Source organism: Strigops habroptila, chromosome Z (assembly GCF_004027225.2).
Source record: "Strigops habroptila isolate Jane chromosome Z, bStrHab1.2.pri, whole genome shotgun sequence".
In the NCBI taxonomy this organism is placed as follows: Eukaryota; Metazoa; Chordata; class Aves; order Psittaciformes; family Psittacidae; genus Strigops; species Strigops habroptila.
In genome coordinates, this window is record NC_044302.2 from 72,313,215 (window position 1) to 72,327,569 (window position 14,355).

The 14,355-nt window shown below is 41.2% G+C and overlaps 1 protein-coding gene across 1 annotated transcript in view; it reads left to right on the plus strand.

Moving 5' to 3' along the window:
* The first annotated feature begins 1,558 nt into the window (after nt 1-1,558).
* KIAA2026 (KIAA2026 ortholog) overlaps nt 1,559-14,355 on the plus strand; it is a 55,276-nt gene continuing 42,479 nt past the window's right edge. Inside the window, exons 1-3 of the mRNA XM_030512261.1 lie at nt 1,559-2,737; nt 5,202-5,402; nt 12,674-14,109. Coding sequence (XP_030368121.1) covers nt 2,148-2,737; nt 5,202-5,402; nt 12,674-14,109 — 2,227 coding nt within the window. The 5' untranslated portion in view covers nt 1,559-2,147. The remainder of the gene's footprint in view (nt 2,738-5,201; nt 5,403-12,673; nt 14,110-14,355) is intronic.

Below are 14,355 nucleotides of genomic sequence, written 5' to 3' on the forward strand. Positions count from 1 at the left end.
CACCATGGAGTGGTGTAGTTGCCAGTACAAGATGGGAGCTGTCCACTACTCCTCTAACAGTGAGCTGGCTGAGTTTATCCTGTGGCCATGGGATAGCTACAGCACAAAACAGGCCTGCAGGTCACCCTGTCTGTGGCTACACTCTGTTGTATGGACCACTGAGGTCTCAAATGCACAATGGCCCTCCAGGCAGGATCCCCTCCCTCCAATGTGGAAGCATGCTGCAGCCTCCTGCTCCAATACGACATCTTGCATGCCGAGGTGTCCAACATCACATCTTTGGAGTCTGCAGTTCAAGAGGGGATTTTGGAGGATAAAACCAGGTAGCTGCAACATCAGTAAGTGATCAGGAGAGATGGCAGGACCTCAGGGATCAACCTTTTTGCATAGGCTGTACTGGGGCCTTGTAGACTGGGGTTGGGAAATGGGGCTACAGGGGGCTTTTGCTAACCTTGTGGGTCCCAAACATCTGTCCTGCAGGCACAGCCTGCAGGGGAAGCATAGCACCTGAGTGTTACCGTGCCCACGGCCTCTGCTCAGGCTCCTTCCACAAGAGCAGCTGGACAGAACCATTTATGAAAGCTGACTGTGACCAAACGGAAACGAAGGAGATGGAAATTTCCCAGTGTCCCTAGAATGAGGAAGTGCAGTAACAACAGGGGAGTGGTTCTAAACCTCTATGTTGCAAAGTCTGATTTGTTCCTATCAAGATGTTGTCATGCGCAGGGCCTCCAGAGTCCTCTCTGCAGAAAGTTACCTTGCAGAATGGAGGAGAACGCCCCTGCAGAATTAAAGGCTTGAGCAAAAAACCCTTGTGTCTTCCCCTGTCATCCCGTCCGTCCCCCTGCACCCTCAATCCTCTCTTAGCAACGTGCCCTAAGCTTTTGACTTATACATATTGAGGGGATGAACTCAAAACTTGGCACACAAACTACTGTCCCCCAGGCGCTTACTACTACTGTGGCGTCCCCTGGAGCCCAGGCAACGCTCCTCCGTATGTCGTCGTCGGGGTCAGCAGGACTGGAGGGTGCTTAAGGGCAAATCTGGAAGGACCGCAGCTGCACCCCCAGGGTGGTTCAGCGCAGTTTCATACCTTCTCCTCACAAACCCCTAACTCCTCGGTAAGTGCTTCAGGCGGTATAACCGAGTGCTTTCGCATACTTCCTCACGTTAACCGCTGAACGTTTTTAATGGAACACCTTTAACGTGCGGGAAAACCGCTACACGGCTGTCCCCAGACGGACTCTCTCATCACCGCACACGACCCAAGGGCTGTTCATGCTCTAGCGAAGCCGATGGCTGTCGCGACGCGCCCGCGCCCGCCCCGCGCCGAGCCCAGTCGAGCCCAACCCACACACCGCTACAGCCGCGGCCACGGCAGCACGGCCCCAGCCCGGCACAGCGCATGCGCCCCCAGCCTCCCCCCCCGCGCCGCGCCAGGCGCGCTCTGATGACGCCAGCTCACCTGGCGCCGCAGCCCCGCCGCCGCCGCGGCCGCTCGGGCGCACGCGCGCTAGGTGAGGCGCTGCGTCCCTTTTTCTCGCCCCGCTCTCCCCTCCCCCCTCCCGCCTCCCGCCGGCCGTTAGGCGGCCCCGGTGCCAGCGCCGGCCGCCGCCGCCGCCGGGCCGCGCGGCGCGGCGAGGCGAGGCCGGGAGCGGAGCATCCGCCGCGCAGACACGAGCGGGCCGCGAGCCGCCAGCCCAGACGCGGCACCGCCCGCCCGACCGCTGAGCCTCCCTTCAGCAGGAGGCCGCGGGCGAGTGGAGGAGGGAGGCCCCGTCACGGCGGGGGGGGGGGGGGACGCGGGCGGGGAGGAGGCCGGGGGCGGGATGCGCCGGTGTGCACCGCGGGAGGCGGTCCCTGCAGGCGAGGGCGCGGTCCCCGGCCGGGCGGCCGGCGCCGCACACAGGCCCGGGCGCGCCCGCGGGAGGCCCAGGGAGGCAGGCGCCAGGGAGAGGCGGGCCGAGCCGGCGGCCGGCAGCTGCCTCCTCCCCGGCTGCCGCGGCCCGCCTTCGCCGCGCAGTTGGGGGCAGGGCTGAGGCCGTCGCGGAGGAGCGTGGCGAGGGACTGAATCGTGTCTCTGTGCATAGGTGAGCCCGATGTCGATTCGCCGGCTGGGTGAGGGGGAGCGCGGCGGTCCCTAAGTGATGCTGAAGAGCCGGCTCCGCGCCGGCAGCCCCCCCGGAGCCGGCGAGGCCCCGTGCGTGAGCGGGGTGGGAGACATGGACTCGGCAGAGCCCGCGGGCGCCGCGGCTGGAGACCTCTTGGCGGATCGGCCGGCGGCTAGCCGCCTTCGGTGCGGGGAGGAGGAGCCGGACAAGGAGGGAGACGATGAGGGAGGGAAGAGCGGCGGCTGCTCCTGGGAGCAGAGCCTGAATCCCGAGCTGCAGCAGGGATACCGCATCTTGCGTGAGTTTCTCCTAGAGAAGTACCGGCCTCTGACAGCACCGTTTTTGAAGCCCCTTGTGGATCAGGCATCCATCAGGGAAGAAGGAGCTGGCTCCCTCTCCAGTCGTAACAGCAGTCACTCCTTTCAGCAGTCGCCAGCTGGAATGTGGTTGTTGAAGATGGAAGAAAAATTTTCCAGCGGGCAGTACACGGGGATAGCAGATTTCGTGGGTGACTTCCGGCTAATGTTGGAGACTTGTTACCGGCTGCATGGTGTAGATCACTGGCTCTCCAAACAGGCCCAGAAGCTGGAGATGATGCTGGAGCAGAAGCTGGCGCTGCTGTCACGGTAGGTGTAAAAAGCTCAAAAGGGACCACGCCGGGTGCTGTTTACATAAAGTAAGTAAGGAGGGTGTGTTTCTTTATGTAAAAAATACCGTTTGCATGGGTTAAAAAAAAAAAAAACCCACAATAAAACACTCGAACTCTCAATGCTTGCACAAAGAGGAATGTTTCCTACTGGGAACTATTCAAATACAATTCAATTTGCTTTGGAGATTCCAAACCCAAAAATACCAAAATATGGAAAAGGGCTCAGCATTTCCTGGCTAAGGTTTTCTGAAAGAAAGGCTTCTGATAGAAGCCTTTTAAAGAACTGGAGGCAGACTTGTTTAGACAAGATGTCAAATGCTCCTTTCTTTGTTTTGTTCTGTCAAAAGCAAGTGAAACTAACCTAAACTTTGCATAAGCATCTGGGTCTTCAAAATTGTGATTTTTACAGTCTGCAATTTTCAATGCCTTCAAAATAAGTAGGAATAAATTCTTGAGCCAAAGTATCTGCTTTGAAATAACAGGTCTTTTTTTTTTTTTTTTTTTTTAATAATCATGAAATGAAAGGTAACGCTTGTCATTTTATAGTCTTAAATGGCAAAATGGAAATCGTGGTATGTTTAACTACAAGCCCCTGGCAGGAACTTGTTTATCAGCCAAAGCAGCTCAAGCACGGAAACCTGTCAAGGTGTATCAGAGAAAGTCCAGTTTAAATCGTGACTGAAATAACGCTTTCTCAGGAGTTTGACATAGGCTTAGTTTAGTCATATTCGGAAAACCATGATGGCTTCTTACAATGAAAGGTCCACCAGTCGTCTGAGAGACATAGTAGTTTGCATGTAGAACCTGACAGAATTTTTTGACAAAGGGTGAAGGTGAAGAAGGAACAGTATTGGGAAATGCATAAAGCTGTGCATGTCCATCAACCTTAAACTTGCTAGTGACACAGAGCATTGGCTGCCAGCTGGTAAACAGGACCTTGCTTGTGTGGTAGGAGTGCTTGAGGAGTGTGGTGCCAACTCAATAACCCAGCATGAATGTATTCAGTGTTGGTGTAGCAACACTATATTTGAAACTGCTTTTGCATAACAACAGTTCTGGTACAGTTTGAGACTAGAAGGGGTGAAGCTGAACCTAACAGAGCATGAATGTTACTAGTTTGCTTGAGTAAAACTTGATTTAAAGAAAAAGTCAGAATTCCTGGCTTAAGAGAGTTACTGCTAGATAGCTATCCAAATGCAGCCTGAAGATTTGTGCCAAGTTCACTTCTGTATGTTGTGTTGACTGTAGCATCTCAACTGTATGGAATTGATAAGCAATTTGTGGAGGCCTCTTTGTTGAATTAGATGCCTACTCATTAGATGCCTACTCAGATGCCTACTCAGGATTCAGTGAGACCTAAGAACGCTCAATGCCTTTTTATTGGAAACTCCATAAGAAAGTGAAGTCAATTTAGGTAGTCAATATATGTATTTACTAAATTCAGTTGTTGTCATTCTTTCACAAATGCAGTCTTTGTTCAAATAAATATTAAGAAATATTAAACAGGCAAAGAGCAATCCTGAATTTCTCTTATATTAACTCTTCAGAGATTTGTAAATATTTTTTGTCTGTGTACACTAGCTTGGTGAAAGTTTCTAAGAACTAGATATAAAAAGAATTATGGAATCTAGAAACCTCAAAATTCTTTTACAATTTTTGTTCAGACAGATTTGTTTAAAGTGTTTAACAGAACTAATTTTGTTAGTAAAATGAAATTCAAGAACTACTTCTTGAAATAATCATTCTTGTTTCATTAGGGCAGTATTTAGCTCAGTGAGCTCCGTCATGTGACTCAGGGTTGGTTGCATGACTCTCAGATATTGCAAACCATAGAAAATCACATTCGAATGGAGGTTGCTTTTGCATGGAGGTTGGACTTTTCCCCCCCCCCCGATGTTTTCAGAGGTGTGATGGAGTGTTACTTCTCATACCAGTTTTGCTAGAGTACTTTGAAACAGTGTAAGATATAACTTTACAGGCAAATTTATAGTGTTCTGCTTTTTGATCTTTTTTAACTTTTAGCTAAACTGCTGTTAAACACACAGTCCCCCTGACCCAAACCAACAAGTGCACTTCCCCCCCCGCCCCGCCCAGTATTTTTAGGTGTCTTCTAAAAATGATAGTTTCTTATCTCAAGTCTTGTGGAAATATTTTCTTTCCAAATTTTTATGGATTAATATAGGGAGTTCAATCTCCAAATAATATTTAGTTACTTGAGGTAAAGATCCACCGTTTTTAACAGATGTGAAAATATACCTCATGTTAGCATGTTGATTTTAATTTTTTAGATTTCTAAAGAAACCTCCAAAGTGGAAAAAATGGCAGGTGAAAAGTAACTGCTTTTTTTCTGAGTAAATATGCTTGATATTTGTTTGATAGTGTGGGCACCGAAGTGCTGTTGATAAGGGAAATTGTAATTGTGAACTGGCTTGCTCTTCTAGGCATTTGAGAGAGAAAACTTCAATAGCTGTAACATCTAGAGGATGCTATGGGCTGGAAGATGAGAAAGGAACAGCATGCATTTCAACAAGACGTCGTTCCATGCCTCGCAATTTAGTAGGCTTGTCAACAGGCATGTTTGAGTCTGTGATGGTTCAGGTGCTAAGACAAGAGGAACACCTGAGAGCAAAAGAGGAAAAGAGGTAATAGGAAGAACTGTTTTGTTTCAGTTTTAAATAATTATGTCTTTCTAGTTCTCTACAGGGACTAGCTCCTTAAGGCTTTTCTAGGTAAATAAATATTGTAGTGCTCTTTGTCTTGAGTTCATGACTAGGACTTCAATACAGGATATCCACAAAGCAAGAGATTAGTTTTTGATTTACCACATTCTTGAAAAATTTCTAAAGTCATATAAACTTTAAAATAAACTGCTGTTATTTTAGGATTATGACACTTCTAATAGTAACTGAAAGAACCTGCAGCAATTTCCTGTTACGTCAGTCATGGTGTATCATATCTCTTCTTGGACTCTTTTCCATGCAACAACTAGATTAAAAACTACCAGAATGCTTAATTACAGTCTAATTCTGTGATTTTGTCTGTTGCCTTCTCACTGCTTCCCTCACTGATAGCCAGAAGCAAATTACCTCTGCCAGTGCCACTCTTATTATCTCACTGATGTGGCATTTATCTCTCAGTAGTAAATTTAGAATATGTGTAATAAACTCTGGGATTTTGAGATTTTCATAAATTTAGGAGGTAGCTAATTCCAGGCAGTGTTTAATGTTCATTGTGATATGTTTCAATTTGAGGACAGCAAAGCTTGTAAGCGTGTATACTTTAACAGTAGCTTAGGGACTGTGTCTGAATATGGAGCATGATGGTAAGACTATTAGTTTTATGAAGCTAAATATTATCAGCTTTTTTTCAAAGTTTACAGTTTTGTAGAATTTTCCTGTGTATAACCAGTTCACTGTCACTTTGCAGGTAGTCTTCATTTTCAGCAGATTTGAAGACATGCAGTTTTGGCTGACTTGAGTGTTAACCAGTTATTTTTCTGTAGAAATGAGTGAATTTTGATTCATATTACCACCTCATACTTTGCAAAAAATCAAAAATCATTAGGGTTGTTGTTTCTCTCGTAAAATTCTCTTTATTTGTCTTCAGTTCTGTGTTCTGGATCTCTTGAACTTCATAACAGTTACGAAAAAAGACATTTTGATTACATTTTAATTCACCTAGAGAGTCAATAGAACATATTACCTGATGAAATAAAAATTTTGCTTTCATATGTCTGTTTTAAGCATGTTCCTGCAAAACTGTTGTAATTAACAGTTAAATGCATCTATCTGGATATACTCAAAAGTCCCAGATCATGTGCAAAGGATACCCCCGGTCGTTGATGCTACACATTAGCAGAAGATCACAACCAGCTTGTGTCTTTATGCCCTGAAATTTTGAACTCATTAGGAAGCAATAAAAACGTGTCAGCAGGTAGCTGGTTGAATATTTCTTCGATTCTGTTGATCTCCTCAGATAATTATGCTTCAGATACCTTCTTTTCTGATTTCCTAGTGGGATTCACCATGTTTTTGGAAGTAACTTGAACCTTTCTATACCAATTGTTTGCCAATTCACCACAGTGCAGATGTTCCAGAAGTACATTGTAGAGGTATTTTATGAAGAAAGCTTGGAAATTGGGAGGCCTACTTAGTAATACATTGCCAGTGAAGATCGTATCATACAGCACATACACATTTTCAAAGGGTTTTATATATGAATGCATATACTTGCAAAACTAAGATGGGATGCTATTTTTATTCAAAAATGTATTGCAGCTTTCAAAACAGTGCACAGTGCTGTCCTTCTGGTCTTTTGGCAGATACGCAATTTCATTACTGAATTTGGCTTTTACTCACTCTTCATTTTTTGTAACAAAAATGAAGTTCGCTGAACTGAAATTACATTTATACCTGTTTAAATCTTGTATTAAATCAGCAAGGAAAATTAAAGTAAAAATATGCGATTCGGAACAATTGTTTTCATCTTTTTCAGGCCAGAAAATGTTAATGCAGAATTCCTATTTTAATGTATCCCAGTAGAATTGATGCTGTAAACTGTATTCATAGAACTAAAGCACTACTTTGCTGGATACATATTATTTTAGTGATTGTTTTTTTTGATTGTTTTAGTTGGTCTTTCATCAGAGTTGTCAAAGAATGAGTGTCCAGATCTGTTGCTATAATATAGGCTATCCTGTGTCAGGGTGTAGTTATGAGTGACTGGGATGGTCACATCAAATGAGTCTGTAAACTGTTCAGGATTTTAAATTCTGCTGTACTGAGCTTTGCCTTCTTTCTGCTCTTTCACTGCTGCTGTTTTTCCCCATAAAATTGTGTGCAGTGTTGTAGTGTAACTTGCCTGTGTGTTGGCAAATCAGTTGTGTTTGGATAGGCAGCACCTGCTTTTTACACAATTTGCAGATGAGTTATCAGGAACACAAAAAAATGCTCACTTCCTAGCCATCCAGCTGGCCGCTCAGCATACACTTACTTTCTAGCTAGTAATTATCTTAGTTTAGACTGTTTAGCCACCTGAGTAGGAGTTACGTACTTTCAGCCCCAGATAAGTAAGGTTGCAAATAAAAGTGCCTTTCTGCAAAACTTAGCCACATACCTAAAGGAATTGCCTGTTGAAGTCCAAGTTGATATCTAATCCTTCACTCGAGATATGTAGATGCTCTTGTAAGGCACTGCCATCTTATGATGAATAGAAAGAAATGCAGTAAATGAAATCTTTAAAATAGTTTGCGATTATTCCCCTCCCTCCCCCCTCCCCCCCCCCCAAATGTTGAAATTGATTTTACAAGCTTTTATGAAGCTGTGTATTTTGGAAGAATACTTCGAGGTGTGATTTTTATTTTCATTCCTTTAATCAACTTAATGGAAATCCTATTCCAAATCCTTTTGGGGTGGATTTTTTTTGTGGTGGTTTGTTTTTTTCGTTTGTTTGCGTTTGGTTTTTTTTTTTTGTTATATAGATATTTGTAGAAAGTTCTTCTTTTCTTGCAGTTTGTCTATGCCTTGCATAATCTATTTCAATTTTTTCTTTCTTTAATGTTTATAACCTCCCCTAACTAATACGTTTATCATGGTAGACTCAACATGTAAAAATTGGGAAGATGTCTTTGCAAAGCTGATTTCACTATTTTGCAGCTGATAGTTTCTGACAGCAGCAGCAGTACTTCCCCCCCGCCCCAAGTCTACATATATAAGGACATCTGATTTACTTTTCTTGTCAATCTTATTATAAGTTTTCCTTTCCTTCAGTTGTTCCAATTATCAGAATATTGAATATCTTATTTCAATTGTCAGTTACGTTTCCATGAAGTTCTACTCAGCTGCTTGATTACATGTTAATTAAGTAACATGCTGACATACTAACTTCCATATTAGTTAACAATAAATAATGGTGGAATTATTATATAATTGGAAGTGCTTCTCTTTTCAGAGGCATTTATAGACATAGAGGTAGTTTCCTACTGAAATTTTTTAAACCACCAGTGAATGCCAGGTAATTAACTAGTTTATTTCAATGGGAATGAACTGTCTGTACAACTTTGATTTGTTGAAAATTATGCTAGGCAGAACTATGTCTTTACCATCTCTGAAAACTTGACTCTGGGATAAGTTTCAGACATGTTTATTGAAACATTTAAAGAATTCAATTCTGGCTGTTAGTCATTTAAATTAGGAAATTGTGGAATAAGGTATGCTTATACAGTCAGTCTAGCCTTTTACAAGGATGTGACCATGGAATGAACTGTGTCCTATGGAAAAATGTATGTAAAAAAAGTATGTCATAATATGATGTAAGACAGTACAGATAAAGAATTAAGGTCACAGGGGCATCTCCAAATTTAATTCTTCTGACCATCAAATCTTGATCAAATTAGGATAATGCATAATATTGCTATTTTTATACTTAGCTTTCTAGTATGTTTTTAAAAAGAAAGTTTGTAGAAACAAGTATTGTAGAATTAAAGCAGTTCTCTATACCTTGTCATCAAAGTTCCAATACCATACCATTTACCTATGAAAAATTACTCAATGCTATAGTGGTTTAGAAGTGGCAACTGGGGGGCGAGGGAGGAATGTACCGTCTAGTATTTGTCTCCTCTGCCCTCCCAGTGAAATCTCTTGTTGCAAGTGAGGAGGAGTTAGCTGGCTATATGTGTCTGCTGACTAAAGAGAGAAAATGATAAGTGAGGAGTTGTCTGGACTCTGTTCTAGGCGATATCTCTACTTGGGCATGTCTGCTGAGTTTTAAGGTCAGGTTTTATCCACTGCTGCAGACTTTTTTTCGGAGTATGTTTGTCCTTTGTTGGTCTGGAAATGTCAGCTTGACCTTAAACCTTGTAATAGTTTCGTGTTATTATTGTAAACAAAATGTGTGCCTGCAAACGTGTTCCTGATAAATGTAAATAAAAGTATGAACAGAGGGTTTTTTACAATTGCTGTCAGCATAAAAGCCAAATATGTTTGTCCAGAGAATTTCTCAGTGTAAGGTTATTTGTCCTCCTAAATATCAAATGCTTCTCTCCCTCTCTCTCCCTCTCTCTCCCTCTCTCTCCCTCTCTCTCCCTCTCTCTCCCTCTCTCTCCCTCTCTCTCCCTCTCTCTCCCTCTCTCTCCCTCTCTCTCCCTCTCTCTCCCTCTCTCTCCCTCTCTCTCCCTCTCTCTCCCTCTCTCTCCCTCTCTCTCCCTCTCTGCCCTCCGCACCTTCTCCCTTGCTGCACCTCCTCTCCCCACTTCATCCTCCTCCTCCTCCCTTTCAAAAAAGAACTCCAAAAAACACCCCAGGAAAAAGCTATGTCCTCCACAAGATAGGCAGCTGGTAGGAAGACCTCAATAAGGAAGATGTGGAAGTGTGCAATTACTTACATTTTCTCTTGAATGTCTGCTGAGAATGGAATGACTACAGATACTGTGATAAAATGATAGCTTTTTTAAAAAAAGGCACACTTTTTGCAAGTGGAACAAGATATGGTTTTCTTTTAAGAAAGATTTCTAAAATAGTATAATGATTGTCATTTTATGAAGCACATTTAGAATTTTACATTTATTTAAATTACTAATTTATAAGTTGAAACTGCTTGCAAAGATGGTATTTTTAGATCTACAACCTGTGTTTTTATTAAGTGATGCTGACTTGATTGTTTCTACAAATGTTCCATCTAACTGTCTATTCATATTTAAGCATATTTCCATACTACTTGAATAGTACTCACACCTTTTGGGGGCAGCAGGTTATTTGAAAATATGTTTTATAGTTAAGAGGGAGGAGGGAATGGGATACGAGAGTGCTTTGAAATTTATTTTTACTTGGTATAGTTTCTTCCTCTGTCCCACTTGTAAGTTTTTTTTGGTTTTTTGGTTTTTTTGGTTTTTTTTTGTTTATGTGCGAATTAATGCAGTATTAACACACGGAAATAGAACAAAAATCAGAATAAAAAAAATGTTCGCTTTATCTATACAAGTAGTATTGTTGAATATACTGGTTTATTCATCTGGAATGGCAAATGGGCTTTTGTTGTTAAACCACATTCATTGAATGTTTTTAAATTAGTGCTGCAGAGTGGGATTTTGTCTTGAGATCTCATCCATTATACAGTAAAATTAGTGCTGCACTGAGAGAGTGCAGTTGAGAATTTACTGATCAGTTTGCTTTTACATTTTATGTTTTACATGAATCTGCTTTTCTGCATTTGATAGGTACATAAAAGCAAGGTTGCATATATGTGGTATTAAACATTTCTATTCAAATTATGGTAATAAATACCTTGACATTTATTTGAATTATGTAAGATAAAAGATTCAGAGAATCTTACTGTATTATATGCCATTTTGCATACACAGAGGATGCAAATTTGAAGTCTGTGTTCATGGCATATTTCTCCTGCATCCATACTAAACTGTGGTCTAAGCTAGGTTTGTCACATTTTTTGCATGGAGATATATAGTTAATGCTTCAAATATACATTCTTAATGCTAGAAGCCACTATTAGCTTCATGTTGTCAAAAGATTTTAATATACCGTTATTCTTTGGCTGAATTTGGAAAGCATTGATACTTTGAATGGATACATGACATTTATTTGCTACTTCTATACGTAGAGATATAATTGGAGGTTAGAAGTCTGGAAACGTAAATTCCAGCAACAGGTCACATTAGTGATACACGCAGGTGTTTGTTTCTAACTGTGGTCAGTGACAAACGCTTCAGAGGAAATAATATGAGAAAAATATATGAGAAGCTTTGAATGAGCTCTAGAAAAAATTTCCTATAAGTACAGCTGTATCCTAATTCTACCTTTTGGAATCTGATTATGCCTTGAGACAAAGATGTTAGTTTACCATTGAGGCATTAAAGAAGAATCCCTCCTGTTACTGGTAAACCTTGATATTCTTATGATTCATGCAGATGTCCTATTTTTCACTTTGGAACTAAATTAACATATCCTGTGTCCTACTAAGTTAGATGGTAAGCTATGCGTAATTGATTATCTGAAGTGGAAGCATTTTTTCCTCTTAAATTTGTTGCCTTTAAATTTCATGATGAATTTACAAATAAAAGTAAATAGAAGTTCCCACTCTGTCATATTACTTTTGTATATTGCTGTCATGTTTCTTCTTGCTAGTGTTATGTGTGGAGTTCCAGCTCTTTCAGAAGTTTTTACAGGCCTCTGATTACTGATAACCTCTTTCTCTGAATACCCACTATTTCTGCTCTATCCTTTTTTTAGATAGGGGGACCAGAACTGAATACAGTTTTTCAGGTGAGGGCAAACCATTTATTAACGACATTTTATTTCTGGTGTTATTTTCCATCACATTCTTCATGCATTCTAGTATTTGTTTCCTTTTTGTCCACCATTGCAAGTCAACTAGTAACACGCCTATGGGTGGGAGGGAGAATGGCTTTTATATGTGAATGAAGCACTTAACAGTTAGACAGTGCACTTGTTAGACACCACTGAGGAAGGGAGTTAGTTACAAGGTAAGTGACATAAGCCACAGGGCAACCATTTGAGATCAAGACTTACCTGGAATTTGTTTTCAGATATTTTTATATGGATATTTATTGGAAATACTTAATCCTGCCAAAAGTGGATTGGGGAAAAGAATACATTTTTTAAAAAAGTATATAAACCACCCGAACTGTTGGTATCTGCCAGATATTTTCTTACCTTTTTCTGTTTTTAAATTAGTGGTGGAAGAAGTAAAAGGCTGTAATAATTTCCCATTTTGTTGCAGTGGTGCATTGTGTAATGCAAAGTAAGACAAACTGAATTGTATTGTGTTATTTATTACTTCAGGATAAGTATGTTTGTCATGCTGTGGTTCTCGTCTTTTTTCTCTCCAGTTTCTTTTTGTTCTCCTGATTCCTTAATTTTCATAAACTTTCTTTTAATAGGCTGAGAGAGCAAGAAAGAAAAGAAGCAGAAGAAGCTAGTCAGAAAGAAATAGAAGAATGGGAACAGTCACTTTTAGCTCAAGCAGCACCTACAAGGATGGAGACAATGTGGGAGATTCCAGCTATTGGTCATTTTCTTTGTTTAGCACAACAGATTTTAAATTTACCGGAAATAGTATTCTATGAATTGGAACGTTGTCTTCTGATGCCTCAGTGTAATGCTTTTTTATCTAAAATAATGACTTCTTTGTTAAGTCCTCCTCATCGCAGATCTACGTTACATCGCAGGCCTACGCTTTCGTACAGGACTTGGGAAGCAGCACTAAGACAGAAAGTACGACACTGGTATACTGTTGTAGGGCAGACTGACAATCCTAATAGCTCTGCAGAAAAACTTGGATTGTGTCCTCAGTTTTTCAAAGTCCTTGGAGAAGTTAATCCCTTGGAATCAAAACCATTTCATGAGCTACCATTCTACCAAAAAGTGTGGCTGCTGAAAGGTCTCTGTGATTTTGTGTATGAAACACAGAAGGATGTTCAGGATGCAGTGCTAGGTCAGCCTATACATGAATGCAGAGAAGTAATTCTTGGTTATGACTACTTGGAGAATGCATATGTTCATTTTCCACAGTTCTGTGGTGCGGATGTTCGGATTTACAAACAAAAGCCTTTTCAGGCTCCTGAATTCCCATCTCCTCCCATCAAAGTTAGGAAAGTGTCACGTATTAAACTGGAAAAAGTAAAACATGAACATGTAAGCAAAAGCAATGGGGAGGTCAGTTCTGGTGGCGGAGAAGAGCTGCTACATCATTCCAAGGCAGAAGCAGAGAAGGGTATGGATTCCGTTCTTAGCTGTCCAGAAAAAAAAACACATTCAGATAGCTTTAGAGTCACTACAGAGGAGATGAAGATTAACTGTGAAATCAAGCCCTCAAGATTCTGTGACATCAAAAAGACTGGTTGCTATAAAGAGAACTTGGGGAGTTTGAGTAGTTCAGGAGAGATTGCTGGTATAGGTGGTCACCTTAGTTCAGGAGAAATAAAGGCTGTGGAGAATGGCCAGAGTTTTTCTGACATGGCTAGAGTAAAAGCTGAGATCAGTCCATTCAAGGAGAACACACTGAAAGCTTGCCAAATGCATGTCAATGGCACTCGTAATGACAACCAGGACATAAATTACCAGGAATCTGCTAAAGAAACAATGCTAGAGAACTCACTGCGAAATAATGAGAAACTAAATAAGTTGCGGGCAAAAAAGAAGAAAAAGAAAAAAAAGAAGTTGAAGGATATTCTAAATGAAAATCTACAGAGGAAACTTGATGACTTGCAAAGAAAGCGTGAGATTCATCTTCATCCATTCAAATCTTACAAAACTGAGATCCAGAACAAGTTGTTTATAATTAAAAAGAAAGCAAAACACAAGAAGCACAAATCTGGTAAGTTGACATTTTTACCTGTAGTAAATTTAGGAGGATACTGATTTTTTTAGTTGATTAGTCTGTGTTTTATTTTGTGAAACAGGACAGCCTTATTGGATTAAATTTTTCTGATAGTGTGAAAGTTTCCCATTGCAATAACACAAGCACGTAAAATAGACTCATCAACTGATTAAACCATGATTCATTTGCAGAATGTATCTTTAGAGAGCATAACTCATTGGAAGAGTTCGTTACAAAAGTATT